We start from the raw sequence: 19,769 nt of genomic DNA, 5'->3' as shown, positions 1-19,769 counted from the left end.
ACGTTTTAATTTATTTATCCCATTTGAATTTTGAAAATTGGATGACTTGTTTGCAGAGATATTATAAGAGCGCCCCATTGCACCTCTCAAAACAGTACCCTAGGGAAACAAAACAGTACTCCATTTGTTAGTGATTGATGATCTAGCCTCGCACGAGATGCTCGCATACCTCATCACTCTAGCCTCATATGCAATCCCCATAATTGTTAAACAGAGATTTTTCTAATATTATTTTATTTAACAAATTTAATTCTATTATTTTTATAATACTCGTATTATTCATTCTATTGATTCAATCATTCAGTTCAAACCCAGCTTGCACAATAATAGAGATTCACAGTTCATTAATTCTATTCATTAAAGTTTATGCTTCAACTGGGAAATCTTCACTACTACAAATGTTGGGTAAAGTTAACAAAAAAACACACAGCTAGTATTTGCCAAAAGAAATTGGACTTTATTGAAAGTGTAACAAATGAACTTATGTTATAATCATAACCTTAAAACATAAAAGGAAATTATGAAATTAACATAACTTAATGATACTTAACATATCAGTTGAATCAACATATAAATAATGATGTTAAATACAAAAATACATGAATAAACGTTTTTCAAATACACAATGTAACAGAGCCTGAAAATAAGAGAACATAAAACACCTTAATTTCAAATTAGATACTTAAAACATAACATCAATAGAAAGTGGAACTGGAAAACAGTTGCACTACTAACATAATCTGTACTATGAATATTAGCAATGAACAGATTTCATTGGGTTAGAAAACATTAATTACAATAATTTCAGTATAGAAGGCGTTAATTACAATATAATCACATTAAAATAAGTAATAATATAAATGGAGTTTATTTTGATAGATAAGCATTCTTGAAAATACAAAAATCAAAGTCCTAAAACATACCAGCACATCAGGAGTAATTTGCTTTAGGTTAATTTACGAGAAGTATTATGAGTACAGTGCATAAGTAGCAATGAATTAATCTCGGCGATCAACAAGTTACACAAATAAATTATAGAGTTAATTACAATAACAAATTGTAATAATTAAACATGTAAAATAGGTAAGCTACCTATCATGATTGCACTTAAGTGAATAAATGGTTTTCTTTTAGCTAAACTTGAAATCGAAAGGCATAAAGTATGATGAACTGAATGTTCCACAAATTTCAGTGATAAAATCACTGTTTAACGTAAAAATGAAAATTGAACTTGCCTGTAGCACACAAATAATGTCAAGAGACGAAGTCGTGAATGCAGATACGTGAATACATACAGTAATCCTGAGCGTAGTCCGCACTGGTGTATCAGGAATACAGAGGTGTGATGTGGTTTAGTGGTAGATTAATATGTAGCATCTCAGATGTGTAGCGACGAGTTTGGAGATTCTGCTGGGATGAGAATATTATCACGAAGTTTGCAGGAGAATATGGCCATAGGCAACTGTACTGGAGAAATGTTGGATCTACTCTGCCGAAAAGATGGCGTGAAAGAAAAAGGGGGAAACCAGATCCAGGTAGTGGACAGGAGAGAGTGTGTGTAAAAAACAAGTGATGTGTGCATGTATTAGTATGGGAACGAATGAATAACGGGTGTATGAAAAGGGTAGTCAAAAATAATTCGATAAGAAGAATGGACGCGGTCACTAAGGATGACGAAGGAAGTGTCGAACACGAGAACAAATAATAAAACAGGTACAAATGACAAGCCCAAAAATACGAAACAAAGTGAAATTTAACATTCCTGTAACAAACAACAGGACCCACCCTAGCTTGGAATTCATAGAAAATAACGGAAACTTTACGCTAAACGGCGTAAACAACAAATATATAATTTTTTGAGATTTTACAAAATGAAATATATCAAGAAACCTTCTCAGCTATGCCAAGAAACATGGGTCAAAATTTGGTTGCGATTGATTGAGTAGTTTTTTGTGCTCTGGACCACTCGCAGAGAGATGATGAAGACCCTGTTTATACAGAAGCTCATCTATACTGGTTAGCGTGCCACAAAATGGTTCAACAGCCAAGAGTGCATTGGCTAGTAAGTAAGTTTTTTGTTTATTCCAAACAAACAAAAACCCTCTTCCTCTTTATATAATAGTATAGATGTATTAATGCTTTTTTATTATTATTAATCAGAATTCAAAAATAATTTTTCGTTTTTATTCTTAGTCTACTTTTGTGACTGCTGTTAAGACCCCATTCTGTTGTTTTCAGAATTTATTAAGTTGTTGTATCTTACAATGATAAAAAGTCATATTACATAAATTATTCCACTGGTTGTTTTTTTCTTTAATTTGCATAATGTTCATCTTTGATAAATATTCTAATCATATAGTCACTGGACCCAGATGTTTATTGAAATCCACTTATTCATTCAGTTTTTGAAAAGGTCATAAGTGTAGTAGAGCTGAAAATATTGAAGAGAAGTAAAATCAGTAACAATAAAAAGAGGATGTAGAAAAAAATAGGAAATTTATGAAAGGGGAAAGGATAATTTACATTGTTATTACTTTGGTTAAATTTATTTATATTCTAAAAAAAAGTTCAGTTAAAAAATTTGAAATTCTTTCATTATAATTGTATGTTATAAAGGTCAGTAGATTGCTAGACTTATTCTGTAGCAGTAAATTATCTCTACAGTAAGCTAAATTTAGCCGACCATGGAGAAACAATTTTCCTTTACATCAACACTTTTGATCTCCAAGCCTTCATTAAGGGCTTCTCTTGTTCAGTAACTAACAATAATAAACATTTTTTTACAACTGGAAGTAAAGAGGGTTATCTAAAATATAAACAGACTGATAGGAGGATTAAAAACTGTTCTCAAAATCTAATAAAAGTACCCCTTATACTTATTTCTGTAGCATGTCTTCATTAATGCATGTCAGGTACCGTCGAACAGTATTAGAAGATTTATTTTTCTTAGCAGAATGAAGGAAGTGCATGACTTGAAGTTGAATGTTGAAGAAAAAAATGTAATGGTTTAGAAAGGGTAAATGAAATTGGTTGGATGGTGGGCCTCACCTTATGAACACAGTTCTATTGATTGATTTGTGATTGTGAAATTCTCTAAAAGGATATGATCTTTTCTGCAATTTTGTCATCATTAGGCTTTGGAAATATTTTTCAAGTGAATTCTCTAAAATATGATAAACTTGAGAATGTTAGCTAAAAATAAAGAAAAAATTGAATGTTACATCTTAAATGACATCTATTAATTTATTGCATTTGCATCTAATATGATGGATGTTTTTTAAAACTAAGTCATTTAATTTTTTAGGTATACTTAAAATTAACAAGTTCAGAGATATGTGTTGTTGGCTGGTCAGTGGGAACTTGACATATACACATTTTATTTCATCTTGAATATTTATTTTTTTTTAAATAAAAAAATGTATTGATTAACACCATTTGTTTATTTTCTGATTAGTACTATTTACCTTTGTAAGCTTCGTTCCTTTATCTCTAGTTTCCGAACTAGAGATAAAACAATGAAGTTCATAGAGAATTAAGAAACTATAGTGATCTTAGCAAAAACGATAATAATAAATATTATCTTAACAACCAACCATTTGTTTATACATAAAATATGGATTGACATTTTAACAATACCTTGAAAATTCATTATTAAGTGTAGTTCAAATATTAATTTTTAATAAAACCAGAACAGAATTGGGTGATTTAAAATCACAAAATATACATTTCAATAATGTTTAAAATTTGTTTCATTATGTTTTAATTTTTCTTCCTACACATAAATATCAGCTTTTGTCCCTTTCATTTTCTTACTTGGCAGCATTTCTTTATCATAAAAATTTTATCTTATACTTAAATGAGTTTCTGATGTCTTCTTTCAATCTAGGACATAAGTCCAGATGTTAATCAGTTAATTCATCATCATTTTCACACAATTAATATTTTTATTAAATTAAATAAAAGTTTAATGCATTTTAAATACAAATTATTCTGTATTTTTTATTTCAGAACAAATTATTTTTAATGTATTATTCTTATGTAAGTCTGATATTCTTAAGTTGTTTATACAACTTTTTCTTAACATAGTTCTACTTCTAAAAGTTGTGTTGAATTAAAAAATAGTTATATATTTTTTTCTGTTAATATTCTATTCTGTTTAAAAGTATTCTTTAATTCTGTGTATTGTATAATAAACAGTTCAGATTTTTTAAACTTTAAAAGTTCTTTAGTTGGTTACAGGAAATTATACTTACATTTTACAAAACTCATTTAAAGTTTTTCAATGCAACTATCTTATTTTGACATTATTGAATTATGATTTATATTAATATTTTATCTTTATTCATTTTATTATTAAATTCAGTTTATCGTCCATCTTTTTTTTAATTAAATATTTTATTATGGAAAGAAAATTTATTATTTTCAAAATTTTGTCTGGAAACTCTATTTACACCAGTCCTGAAATGGGCGTGATTCTATTCTTTTGGTGATCCCGGAAGTGAAATAAATATTTCACTGCTGGAGGGGATGCTGTTGATTGTCTAGGAGGCTGTCGAGAGCAGAAGAGGGGATCAATAAGTAAGTCATAAGGGAGCACGCAGGAAGAAGCAAGGTACCTTCTGCGATGTGGTTGGAAGTAGGGGAACACAAATATTACCTACCGTCTCTCTTCTGTAACCATCTCGGTGAATAACTGTGAAACAAATGGGCTGTTTTGATTTCAAAATCTCTTTATCACTCTCTAAAAAATATTATCCACGTATTCCTTTTGACTTTACCTTCTAAAAGACAAATGTTAAGACTGCTGTGACATTTTATATCATTTTTATTATTCATGGTTTTGCCTTTACAATTCCTTGCTGGTTGAAAAAGAAAGATTTTGCAGTCTATGTTATTTAAACCTTGTTTATAAAAGTACTGTAGACAGTCTTAATGCAATTACATATTTGCCTAATACAATACATATTCATGTGGATAAACTAATACAAATTTATTCATAGAAATTTTACTTTTAATAAAAATAAATATCTAATAAACATATTTGTTAACTTTTAAATTTCATTAACTTTGGAACCTCTTAAAGATAATACTGAGACAGATCTGTGATAAACAGTTACTGAAATAAATTGTTTAGTAAAAAAAAACTAAAAAATCAAAACATTAGATTTAAATTTTTATTGTTTAAAATAGTTTTGAATTTTTTTCTACTTGAATCACGTTATGCAAAAAAGTCATCAGTCCAAAATTTTGAAACCCGTGGTTTTTGTAGTTATTGGGTCAGAACAAAAATCTTTATAGATTACACATATACGGCATCAGTACATAGCTTCAGTACGGAAATAACATTAGGCAACTAATTGTGTTTCATGCTAAAAGGGCACAAATCCAGGACTGATGCCGTTTTTACACAAATCGTTTGAAAGTCAACAGATGTTTTATACAAAAATTGTATGCGCTATCGCTCAGTACTCTCTCTTTTTCTGTTTAGCCTCCAGAACCACTGTAAGTTATTACTTCAGAGGATGGTATGCTTGAATGTAAATGAATTGTAGTCTCAAGTCGACCATTCTTGAGATGTGTGGTTAATTGAAACCCAACCACCAAGGAACACCAGTATCCAAGACATAGTATTCAAATCTGTATAAAAGTAATCACTCAATTGTACTGTACTGTACAGCTTGATTGTACTGTACGTTTATTTGGTGTTCTGTTTTATAAAGTTGTTATTTCGTGACTAAAAATTTATCAACCTGACATTTCTAAAATATGTATGAAAACCAGGAGTTCGAATCAGAATGGCTCAAAAGAGATCCATCCAAATGGAAACAAAACATTATTAAAAGTTAAAAAATTAAGGGACAGGAACTTGTTAATAATTACGTTGACAAGAACATACCAACCAAAACAACTGGGAATCCATGCAAGATCTGGATGCTAGACTAAATGTTAAGATTATGTACAAATTATTGAAAAGAAAACGCCCAAACATTAAAATAGGTTATGTTTCTTTTTACAATTTTTTTGCAGAGAATTTTAAACTATGTTTTTTTTTAGACCTAAGTCAATTTGTGTTGCACCTGTGAAAAATTGAAGGTTAAGATATGCAGTCCTGTGTGTGTGTGTGTGTGTGTGTGTGTGTGTGCGCGCGCGTGTGTGTGTGTGCGCGCGCGCGCGTGTGTGTGTGTGTGTGTGTGTGCGTGTGCGCACGCGCACCTTTAAAGTTTCTTGTGTACTTCATTTTTTCCTGTTGTGACCTAATCTCCAATGTACCCTTACCTTAAAACATAAATCATAAATTATTCCACTCCAGAAAATTATTTTTAAGAATTTCTTCTGATTCTTTGAACTAGTTTTAATACTAGAAAACTTATTTTTGCTTAGAAGTTTTCCTTGGTTCTACCAGACTGTTTCTAATCTCCACCTTACATTGTCCATCTTCTTTAAATTTACTACTCAAATTACAAAGTTCTGAAATTATTGGTTAATTTTGCCTCCCTTCTTAATATTTAATGTTGCATCTCATTATCATTTTACAGTAAATTGCTATTAAATAAAACTTTCTAGACTAAAAAATATTCTTAAAATACTTTTATGCAAAGTAGGTTAATTTAAAACATAAGTTCTTTTATATATCAACTCTGACTTAGATAATTGTAAATGTTAGAGAAGAAATTGTGATGAATGGAATGATTGGTAAAAATAATTAAATTATTCTGGGAATTGAAAAATCCAGGGCCTGTTAATTTCAAACAGATTCTATCAACTCACCTATCAATTTTGATACCTTAGTGATTCAATTTGGCTGATATGTAAAAATATCAGTGTTAGTTAAAAAAATGTAGACCTTTATTTTAAATCATTCCCAAATTTCTGTAAATGCATTGAATTACATGTTAAGCTCTACTTAAATGTTTATTGTCTCTTTTACATATGAAAATTATAATTAAGATTTAGATTGATAAAGTCCAAAATGAATTGATTTTATTTTAATTTAGTACTTAAATTTCAAATTCTAATGTAATCTCTTTTAAATATTTTAATGTGACCTTTAGAATTTTTGTTTATTTCCTTATCTGTAGAAGAGCTGATTTGCTAATATTCTACGGATGCATTTTAGTTAAAAATCTTTTATGCAAATGCCTGTTTCAGAATGTATTATATATGTTACTAAGCATTACTGTAAAATACAGTGAGCTCATTACAATATTGGATTCATTCCAAGTTAATTATACTGATGAGACATTCTTCAGTAACCCACCACAACTTGAGAAACCATGTGTGTATGGTTCATTCAGTTTAGTTGCTCTAGTAACAGTGGCTGTAATAAATTAATGTAATCAAGAGCACTGATAAATGTTTGTTTTGTTCTGTTTGTTACATTTAACAACTGGAAATGCTAATGATTAAATGCATTAATTATGGAAACATATTATAATTTATGAAAATGCAATATTCCAGTTTTCTGATTTTTCTAAGAAATATTTCAGCTATTTTATATATTTTAAATTTAAAAAAGTTCTAAAAATTTTCAAATATTCAAAATCAAATATTTAATAATATTTTAACTACTTAAAATCAATTCTTAAGTTAGATTCATAAATAAATAAATTAAAAAGTTAAGATGTAATTTTCACTCGTTTGTATGTTTATGAACATAAAATAAAAGTAGTTAAGGTGCCAATAATAATTAATTATTGGAGTTCACATTCTTCCTCATTACTAGTGTCAATTCTCAATTTTTGTTTTGTTTTCATAAAAATATTCTCTTTTATAATATTATTTTTTTCATTTAAATTTTCACTTCTTTAATAATCAAATATCATGAACTTTAAGAGTTTACTAGTTTTTAAAATGTTGAATATTTAAATAAGCATATGTTCATTTATTGTAAAAATATTTACAATAATAATGTTGCTTTAGTCTCCATTTTTAAAACTCATATTTTTACAAACTTGCATTACATATGTCAGCTGAAAAGTTATGAAACAAAAAATAAAACCATTAGAATTCGAACAATTAAATACAAATGAATAATGAAAAATAAAAACAATCTTTTACAAAAAAAAAGAAAAAACCATGTAAAATAATAATAACAATGACTGTGTGCACACACGCATGCGCATGTGCATGCAGATACAAATACTTTCATTCATCCTTGCAACATCTGTTTAAAGCACCAATTTACCACTGACATAAACAATACAGTTATATTATTCTTGTTTAAAGATTAGTTTAAAGAGTTCTCAAATAAATCATGGAAAAAATATCTAAGTACTAATTTGTTATAAAATATCTTGAATCTATCATATAATTTATAATCAAAATAAAATCTATTTGCTGCCTAGTTAAAATGTAGTTTTATTTTAATTATTTAAATAATGAGCAACTTTTGACTTTCTAGAAGCCCTATCCCTACCTATAAAATTAAAAACAACAACACTCGCTACTTAAATAACTTTTATGGGTATTTACATTATTTAAAATGAATTTCCTAACTACATTAACGTTATTTAATTCATGTATTCATTATTTATACAGACTTTCTGAATTTTTATAAACAGACATATTACATTGGTATAGCAGTACACAATTAATTTAACACTACCTTGCTTTGATGCCTTATCAACATTTCAGCTTTTACCTAAATTTACTCCGTTTTATAAGTTATTAATTAATGTGTAAGTTAAACTGGAATTCAAATGAACAGAACTTCCTTATTAATTGCACATCTCATGTTGATTGTCACTACTGCTGTCCACACTTTTAGGAATAATATTAGTAATAAATAGCATTATAACAAACAGTTTAAATAATGAAAAAGTACACCCAAATAATAACGTTAACTACTCTAATAATAAAAAATAAATTAAAAATACCATTAATAATAAAATTATTGAATGAGATCCCATCTGTAATGCCATTTTCTCTGCAATAGAACACCAACCTACCTCAATCCTTATCATTTAAAACCTCTCTATAAATAAGTAATTCAATAACTCATTCAACCCTAACCATGATGTTACCATCAATGCTCAGTGTCCTGTATCAGCACAGGACACTGAGCAATAAAGTGATGGACATCCTCCTTCTCCTCTTCTCTATTACATGAAGAGCAGTTTAAGACTTTTATCTCTGATCTAAAATTTAAATCAGTTAAGCCACACCTAACTTTTATAATCCACTTAATATATTAGGATTTATCTACCTGTTTAAGATAAATTTCTCCCTTCAATCTAAATTCAGTGTTTTAAAATACATATAATACTGAGAAACTTCGGGTTCAGTTACTAATTTTCATTTAAAACTAATTCTCATTTTAGCATTAATTTCTCCTCTCCAATATGGAATATTAGACAGCTTGAAATTTGTGTTTATATCATACTTTAATGGCAAAGTAGATCTCTCCATCCGCCAACCCCTCTTTATTATTTTAAAAACTATACTATAATTAAGATAGCCCAAAAAAGTCATATTAGTATAAAAAAGAATGTAGTAGCTTCTCCATACTACCATACTGCCTAAAGCACTCAAGGAGCATAACAAACAACTGCTCAACAGCAAGACTTAAACAGTGAATTTTTTACTCCTAGTTCAATAATTTTTTTTTAAATGATCTATATCAAACTATGTATCCTATTAAGTACAATTTTGGGATTTTGCACTGTTTAATTTAAATGTTGCTACATTTTTTATGGTTGAATTTATTCCTAAAAATTTGTATTTGTTTACACATTCTATATTTTTTTTCAGTAGACCACCTTTTTCATTGCTTCCATTTTACTCCCATTTCTAAAAACTTTTTTATTTAATTTTTTATTTATCTAAGTTCATCCTTCAATTTCACTATCTACAATAATCCACCAAATTATTTATCAAATTGGGAAGTCCTACTGTGGAATCTGCTAGTAAGATTATTTTGTCCTCATAAAATAACAATCCAATTCTTTTTCTCCAACAGTAAACCTCTCCCTAAATCATCATGCATCTCATTTAGGAAAAGTACGAGTGAAGTTGGAGTTAGGCAAATTTGTCTAAAGCCTATTTCTGAGTTAAATTTCTTCAATAACTCACTTTACACTAAATGCTTATAGACATTTCTATCTTAAATTTTGTAAAATTTTTATCAGTTTATTTGATGATTCCATACAAGATAATTTGTAACATAAAGCTTTTATATCAACTTAATTGAACCTTTTTTTTTATTTTTAGCAAGCTTGAAAATCAACAATGGACAAAAAAACAAATGTATTAACAACAGTGGAATACCATTTATGGAAGTGGCTTGAAATTAATTTAAATAGTAATCTTGTGCAACCAACTGTAAATTTTAGTTGGCAACATTCTTGTATACAGTTTAGTTATATCCACAAAAGAAATCCTCTTGTTGTTCCTCACTAAATCAACCTTTTCTCTTCTTGTGGTTTGGGTAAACAATAGAAAATTTAAATCCATCTGGCATCTTTCCCTGATGATATACATTATTAAAAACTGCTAGAATTTTTCGTAGCAAAATACCTGGGGCATATTTTGAAAATTCATATGAAGTCTGATCCACCTGGATCCTTATGGTTTTCTGATTTTTTTAAACAGTTTACAATTACTCGATCCCAAAATTCATATCTGGTATTTTATTTTTTACTTATGCCACCACGTACTGAATAAGTTTAAAAGTAGCAGAGGGTTGAATAAGGAAGAAGATATTTAATCAACTCCTTGTGGGGTTTACCTTGAATCTTAAATTTATTTGAGAGCTTTGTAAAATCTATTCATATCATATGCAATTTCAAGATTATTCAAGCCTAATTCATAATTTTAAGTTTAACCTGATAATTGTTTTGTTTATTATCATATAATTTATTACATTGAATTTTAAAAAAAATAGTTTTTCCTCAATTAGTATGAATTATTTATGAATAAATTAAGCAAAGAAAATACCTTATCTCTTAATTGCTTTAATCAAGCCACAATTTTTTAAATTTCATATTTCCTTGACTTTGGCCTAATGACTGTTTGCTAATTCTTGTGCACTTATTCTTGTGAACAGCTTCTAGTATCTCTTGTACACTGCCTAGTATGAATTGGCCATCTTATTTTTATACAACAATTCCTTGGTACTACTCCAGCCTAACTTTGGTAAAAACGGCAAACAACCAATCTCCGTATTCTTGTTTTCTCTGCATATTTTTAGAACAACCACTAAAATATCATTTGTGGATACACCCATTTTTCTACAAATGCCATTTTCCTTTCTAGATCTCTTATTCTGTCATTAATTATAAAAAAACTTAACCCACTGTTTGCATACCTTTAACTTTTTTTGTCAACATGAAAGAAGTTCCTGAATTTTCTTAAACTATTTAGATACTTATTAATTAATAACGTACAAATTGCAATCATCCACAATTTCCTGCTACCTTCGAATATGTACATTCTTGTCACCCATTATAACTATGTTATTTTCTGGATTTCATAAAAAAACCATACTTATTTAAAAAATTTGAATTTTAGTTTTTACATTTAAGATGTTCAGTTTGTAAACAAAATTCTTTTGAATTGTTTAGCTTAACTAATATTACAAATCTACTATTTACATTACTTAATTTAATTTTCTCTTTATACCAAGATTACCTATTGTTCCTTTATAGCATAGCTCCTAGCCCTACCAAAATGAGAAACCTTTTCTTTAAGCATCATTTAACTTCAAAATTATAGAAAAATTTCTCTAAAAAATCTTCATCCTCTTCAAAAGGATGAAATTCATCCAACAAAATAATATCATGCTCTTTTAAAAAATTTAACAAGAAATTATTCCCAACTTTTGCTCATAACCCACAAACATTGTACTATAAAATCTATAAAAATCATGAGACTTTCAAAGCATCTTCTTTCCATCTGGAACTTCCAGGTTGTGCCTTGGGTAGACATAATCATGCACATTTGCCCTTCCTTCTCCATAGTTAAAAAGCCATATGTTTATATGCCTACCCAGAATTTTCCACAGTCAATTTTTTAACTTCATTTCAAAGATCTACATGTAACAATGACTTCAGTTTTTTCATGCTATCTTCTGCAATTGCTTTCATTTCATAACATTTGATCTATCAAATTTTGCACCTTCCACAGTCATAGCACATAGAAACTTCTGCTTTTCCAGCCACCTTTTTGAATCTTTACTGCAGCACCAAAAACTTACTATGTTTCTCCCTTACTTCTTATGTGTAATTGCGATACAAGACCAATTTAGTCTTTTTCAGTGTATTTATGTACTCAAAATTTTTTTTTATATGCTCATCTCTTTGAATATGCAATTACTATATTTTTTTGCTTGATGAAATTCACTACAGAAACTCAAGCTTGTGTGTAGGAAAATATTTTGAAACATGAAAAATGCATACCTGGCTGGGGGATTCAAACTCGAGACTTCTGGATGAAAGGCTGAGACGCTACCAGTTGCGCCGTGGAGGCCGGCATTATTACCAATCCCAAAATGAAGTACTGGTTTATTTCAAGCTGTCCTCAAAATCCAGAATGTCAATGCAGATTTTTTTCATTTTCAACGCAAATTACCAGTTAAGACATTCTGAATCCCCTTGAAGATAACATTGCTTTTTCTTACTCTGCCTAATGTAGCACAAAAATTAATCCAGACAAAGAATAATTAACATGCATGTTTTCATCTAACTTAAGAAACATAAAAAATACAATATACAATTCTAGTACTGAATGTCTAATCGATACTAAATATATGTACAGTTATGTATAGTACATATATATGTAATGTATATATATATAAAATCTTTTCTTCTTCATGTCTGTTCTTAAATTTTTTTTTACTGATCTTTTTGCCCTTCTTCCAACAGGTTTCTTTTACCCTGTATTAAGCTTTCCCAACATGAAAATTTATAACATTGAAATCATCATTCCTTTTTTTTGTTAATAAATGAAAAATGTAGTAACTTTTTTACGTTTCCAGTGTTTCCCTTTTTGATCAGAAGAAAATGATCCTGTCTAATGTAGAATAAGTATGTACCTAACCCAAGAAAACATTTTTGTGCTATTTATATGTTTTTGTGTCATATATTTATATGCTGATACAAAACAATAATTTTAGTTATTTCTTTGGAGATGTATCCATTAACATTGGAGTAAGAAACACGAATGTAGAATGTACAATATTACTACAAACAAGCTAAGTAAAAACCACTTACAATTCACTATTTTAATAGAGACAAAGAGAATAATCATGCTTAATAACCTATGTAAAATCATTGTTACCAAGAAAACAATATAGAAACAAAAAATACTTAAGTTCAGAATTATTTTTTCCGCTACTGTATTTTCCAAGATATCATTATAATCTAATAATTATTATCATGTAATTGAAGAAATTAAATGAGAACAAGCTGTGATATAATAAAAACAATATTAGAGGATGTTCTGTAGTTTAGAAGAATTTTTTCTTATAGTCACTGAAAATTGTACAGTCTGAATGATGTTTAGCATTTTAATCTCTTTTTTTCTGTAGATGTATTGCAGCGTAGTAGGTTGAATAACATAAAAATGAAGTGTTACACTTTTCTGCAGTATTATCAGATTATTCAAACCTTAGAAGTTTTAACATTTTTCTATGCTTGTAATATTACTACAAAAACGTCATCTGTTACAACCTGCTGTTGATTGTATACTTATGTATTTATCAACCCTGTAATAAATTCCCTTCCTTTATTAGGAAGCTGGTAACTTGCTTTTCCTTTATGTATTTTTTACCTAGTAGAAAATGATGAAACAGACAGTGCAATCAGTAACATTTGGTGTAATAAAAATTGCTATTTTAATTTTTTTTTCAGCATAATTTCTGTAAAAGCAAAGTCATTTGCTGATAGAGAAATCAGATATACATTAAAAGCACAAGGTCAAGGAGCTGGGACGTTTAACATTGGTCCAACTTCTGGTATAGTAAAACTTGCTAAAGAGTTGGATTTTGAAGATTTACGTCAACCACATGTATATTCACTAATAGTTACTGCAACAGAAGATTCTGGCGGATTTTCCACTTCTGTTGAGGTATGCATAAGATCTTATTTAGTATTATCAATTATTAATAATTTATTACTGCAAGTTGTAATGTGAAATTTTGAATACATGTAGTAAAATATATTAACTGGTCGCAAATTAAAATAAATTATTCAGACATGTAATCGGATTAAATAAATATATATTATTTAAATAAAAGTGGTGGGAGTATTTCAACTTTTTTTATCAACTCTAACATTAAATGTAACTGAGTTAGATTTTATCTTTATTTTAGAAAATAATTTCTATTAATTTTAAGATCCATCTACTTTAAATTCAATTTAAGTATAAACTATGTTCAAACTTAACTATTGCAAATAAATCTGAAATTATAAGCCTTTCTGATCATCAACTAAAGGAGTGTTTCAGTCATTTACATTTAACTAATGTATTAAATTACTAGCAGACCTGACAATGCTATTGCTAGATTTGAGTATATATGTAGATTAAATGAACACAATTGAAAGTTCAGATAAAACATTAACAATATGAACATTATGGAACTTCACAAAATTTAACCTTTCCCTTTTCCATTTTACCTTTTCCTGTTTTTCCTTTTCTCCATTTTCCCCTTTTTTATTTTTTATTTTTTCCGTTTTCCCCTTCTTCCTTTTTACCTTTTTCGATTTTTTCCTTTTCTGATTTTTCCCTTTCTCCCTTTTTCCCCCACACGTAAATCGGTCCAGTAGTTTTTTAGTCTGTAGTAGACACATATATCAGAAAAATTGAAATGGAATCATAAAATATTTATTTGCTTTTACATCCAGCTGATAGCGCTGTTTTTCAAAAAAAGCATGTTTTACCTGTCACAGATATGACATCTTAGGTATATAAATAGTAGGTATATAAAGACACGTTCGCATTTAAATGCAATGTTGTGTCAAAATTTCAAAGCAATCGGTGAAGAATTTTCGGAGATTTAAAATTTTGAACAAACGAACATTTACATTTTTATTTATATTGATGTTCCAAAAATGTCTTGAATACATCTGCTGTGGGAAGGTGTTTTTTCTTTGAAGTCTACATACATTAACCTTGGTAATTGCAGATTAATCATGGTAATAGATAAAGATGACAGAGATATTTTAAATGTGGCTCTTAAAAGTTAGGATAGCAATTTATTGTAATTTAATGAATGTCCCTGCTACTATTGATACTATGCACCGCCTTACATTAATCCCTGATTTACAATCACTCCTAGGTTATAATCACTTGTCTATTACATTTTTTTCATAAAACAGTTGTCTTTAGCCATTACTTTTTTTTATTGTTTAATGATTGTAAATTGGAAATATAATTATTATAAAGTTATATTTATAGGAATAGAGAAAAAAAACCCAAGCAGGAGATTATTGCACTCTCATATAAAAACTTCCTCCTAGTACTTAACACCTTGTAGTGTATGTCTATTTTAATGCATTTTTGAAATAACCTAGAGGTTCTAATTTACAATTTTTACTTGTGTACAGTTGTTAGAAATATGGTTAGATTATCTATGAATTTTATTACCCATGAATTTAATCCCTACATTAACTTGACTGAACAAGAATTTCTGAATTATTTTATATTGTTGTTGGTGTATTATTATCATGTTTTAAATACAAAAGAAAGAGAGAGAGAGAGAGAGAGGGTTGTGAAATCTTGTTGTTTTTTCAATTTTGGTCTTAATATAGCTGAAATTTACTATAAATTATGTGAAATTTAAGCCTCTTCAGCTATGAGTGGAAAGGTAAGGTGTCATCATCATGAGTTTAATAAAAGCTCATGAGTTTAATAAAAGCTATATGGATTTCATGATGAAGAAAGAAATGCAAGGTTTAACTTTAGAGGGATGATCTTGTTGTATTTTTGCATATTAATGTGACAGTAATAGCGATTCTTTACTATTACTGTTCTTTTGATGAAATGAGCAAGAATTTTACAGAGTACAGTGTAAATGATTATTATTGAAAAATTAGACTACTGTAACCTGTGTTCATTCTGGAGAAAATTTCCACATCTTCCTTCACCTGAAGAGATGTCTTGGTTCTCAGTGGTTCCAGGAGAATGATTAGTTTGAAACAACAACTGGACACTTACTGTTGACATGCATTATATGCTGGGTGAACAACTTAAAACCGAACTGAACCAGCTTGAACTGTAGTTGTTTGTAACCTTTAATGTTTTTATCATTGTTGCTACTAGTAGTGCCACTGTTGGTTGTGTATGTTACTCTCATCTATTGTTCTCAATTGTACACTGTTCTTGCTTTAGTATCAGTATAAATTTTTTCTTCAGTTGTGTTTTTCTAAAATGTGACCGAGGAAAGGATTGCTGCACTTCAAACATTTGTGGAAAAATTTCCTAAAGCCCATTTCCCACCAAAGAGTAGCATACATGATTTGGGATTTGGTTAAAAAATACTGAACAACATTATCAGTTTCAGATGCAAAACAAAATCTATGTGAAACCTTGCATTAGGACTCTAGGGGTCTAGCTGATATTCGAAGAAGAATTTCTAAATTCCTTTTTATAGAAGAATAAACTGTCAGCAGGGGTGGTTTGTCTATTTGTAATTTTTTTCTTTGAAGCTGTTTGAATAGTAGAGTTTATAAACTAAATTCCTATATTCTCACTGAAATTAAGGCAAACATTCAACAAGAAATTGATAGAATTGTCAATGACATTCTGCATCAAGTCACTCAATATGATCATTCAAACACAAAAAAGGATCGATCGATGTGCAGGGCAGTCACTTCATATATTTTTAATAAAAATATGATAAACATGTAAACTTTTGCTAATGTAAATATAGAATTTTATTTAATTAATTAATTTTATATTTTTATTTTATCATTTCATTCATGGTATATTACTTGTTACAATTGTGTTTAGTTTGTAGTGTTTGGTTTTAACTTATTAGAGAATTATAATTATTCTGTCTTAATAATGATGATTAATGTTAAACATCAATTTTTATGCAGTTGATGATGATTTAAACAGATGTTTATGATTATTAAAGTGAACTATGCAATTTACGATTAACTTCAAAAATTTATATATGCTAGTAAAAATAAATCAGATTACTTCCATGGAAATATGTTCATGTTATACTAACTGTTTATTGCTAAATGAATCCCTTCTTAACTTGCAGTTGACGATACGTGTTACGGATGTAAATGATAATGCACCTAAATTTGAGCTCCCTGATTACCAAGCTCATAATGTTGATGAAGACATACCATTAGGAACATCTATTCTGAAAGTGAAGGCTACAGATTCAGATTCTGGTGCAAATGCCGAAATAGAGTACCAAGTATCAGATGACCACTTTGCAGTTGATTCAAGTGGAATTGTGAACAACAACAAACAGTTGGATGCAGATAATAATAATGCTTATTATGAGTTTGTTGTAACAGCAAAAGATAAAGGTAATTTTTTACAGTTATTCTAAATTTATACATTCTTAAATATAAATTTTAAAAAGTAGGCATTACAAACTGCCTAATTGGTCAAATCCATCTTTAAAAAAGTTACTAGTCTGACTGCATATAACATTTTTTTAAAAGAATAGTATTATGTTTGTTATATTTTGTGCTATTGGTGTATGTCAAAATAAATACAGTTTACAGTTAGTTCATCCAGTAGAAATTTTTATTTTATTTTATAAAGTATAAATAAATAAATTAAATATTTTAAAGTTTTAAAATAATTAAGTTTCCAGACTTAAATATGCTAAATTAATTTGTTGTATAGTGATTGCCTATGTACTTAGATAGTTTTGTTATTTAATGTTGCTTTTCTGTCTATAAAATAGAGAAATTAGAAAAAAATTACCTAGTAAATTTTCATGTATCATAGCCTACTATTATGTTATGAATGTATTTTTTGTTAGTAGAATTTTTTAAGTGGAAGATATAATTATTAATAATTTAATATTAGAAGTTCATAATTACAATACTTTAGAGAAATTACAAATAGTAAAATATAACAAATGAATATTAGAAAATCATAAATTTAATCTCATTATTCATTTTAAATTTAAAGTACATTAAATAAAAGACTAAACCATTAGTTAAATCTCTGCAAACAGTTGCAGTGCTCACAATAGATAATTGTTTTATTAAGTAATTAAAAAGAAACAAATGCTTACTTCCTGCATTTTAGAGGTAATGATTTTTTAATTTTTAGTGTACCTACTTGATGAAGTAATGATCACTATGAAAGTGATCATGACCATATATAAAAAAAATTCAGGATTATGCCATTCTAAATTGTGAGCAGCAAAGTTCTCTCTAAACTGAAGTTTGCATAACTGAAGTTCTGTTATCTGAAATAACTAATAAAATATTAAACGCAATTCATGTAAAAGTATCAACCAACACTTAAGAGTACTTATACTAAGGAAATGTGGTTAAGTGTGCTATTCCCCCCCCCCCTTTATTTAGCCTACTAATTCATAAATGAAAAAATAAAATACATTTTTCACACAATTAAAAAAAATTAAATCTTAAAAACATACAATATAGAATTTTACTTTCTTTTTAGCTGTTTTTTTTTTTTTTTTGTTTTTGTCTGCATCCTACATTTCCCAATCAGTATGATATTTACCTCTCATACATTGTAATGGCTGTATTTACTGTAGTCCATAAAATTAATCTTAACTTTTCACACTGTTGGAAATAAATATGATACATGTGTCTGTGTTATTGTAAGTTCTGTTAAAAATGTTTTACACAGAACAGTGGTATTTCTCAGTTAATTATCCTTTTATGACTTAAAACCTGATATACCCTCATTTTTTCGAACCTCTATTATGCAGAATTTGTCTGCCCTTTATTTGAATATTCAAGCTTACTTCTTACCACCAGTTTGATAATAAATATGTTTATGTAGATCATTTGAAACGTTATTTTAAATTCTATTAATATAGAATAAATATAGTTAAAATATAATTTAATAGTACAAAGGAATAATATGAATCTTAAAAAGATTAATTTCAGTAAAATAGTTTAAAATGAGAATGAATGTTATATTATAAATTTGTGTATCATTCTTTTCATTGTAGTGCACTTTGTATTATATAAATAATATTTATAATCAATTTCATTTTTATGAAATTATTACTTTTTCTAAGATAATGGTTGAATTTTCATTGTTCCACTTTTTGGATTTCTTTCTTTCTATCTTGATAATGATCTTATTTAACATAATAAATTATGTAATTTAAAATATTTATTTTTAAATTTCTTCCATTCCCTGTGCTGGGATTATTGTTATTTTAGCATATTGTCACTTTAGAATATTATTTAATTTTACAAAAGGCTGGTGTGTGTATGTTCAATTGTGATAAATATTTTTTTGTGAATTAGGAGAACCTTCTAAGACTGGAACTGCAACTGTTCGTATTTATACAAAGAACAAGAATGATGAAGAACCAAAATTCTCACAACAGGTTTATACGCCTAATGTAGATGAAAATGCGGGACCAAATACTCTAGTAACTACAGTTGTAGCCTCTGATAAAGATGGTGACAATGTTAGGTAATTATAGTCTTTTTTCAATTTTAATTATAAGAAAGGAAATAAACTAAATGCTTCATTTTATTTATTTTTTTTTTAATAGTTTTTTATAGTAATTATTTTAAATAAATTGTTTTGCGGAATAACTGTAACCTTTACAACCTGATAGTTCTGTAACACTTGGAATATCTCAG

The 19,769-nt window shown here is 28.2% G+C and overlaps 1 protein-coding gene across 1 annotated transcript in view; it reads left to right on the top strand.

Annotated features, from left to right (window-relative positions):
* Positions 1–19,769, top strand: part of LOC142320024 (neural-cadherin-like) — a 588,354-nt gene that overhangs the window by 517,608 nt on the left and 50,977 nt on the right. Inside the window, exons 5-7 of the mRNA XM_075357704.1 lie at positions 13,848–14,064; positions 17,207–17,483; positions 19,425–19,596. Of these exons, the coding sequence (XP_075213819.1) occupies positions 13,848–14,064; positions 17,207–17,483; positions 19,425–19,596 (666 nt within the window). The remainder of the gene's footprint in view (positions 1–13,847; positions 14,065–17,206; positions 17,484–19,424; positions 19,597–19,769) is intronic.

The sequence above is a fragment of the Lycorma delicatula genome, chromosome 2 (genome assembly GCF_047948215.1).
Source record: "Lycorma delicatula isolate Av1 chromosome 2, ASM4794821v1, whole genome shotgun sequence".
Classification (NCBI taxonomy): domain Eukaryota; kingdom Metazoa; phylum Arthropoda; class Insecta; order Hemiptera; family Fulgoridae; genus Lycorma; species Lycorma delicatula.
This window is presented reverse-complemented; position numbering and strand designations above follow the sequence as displayed.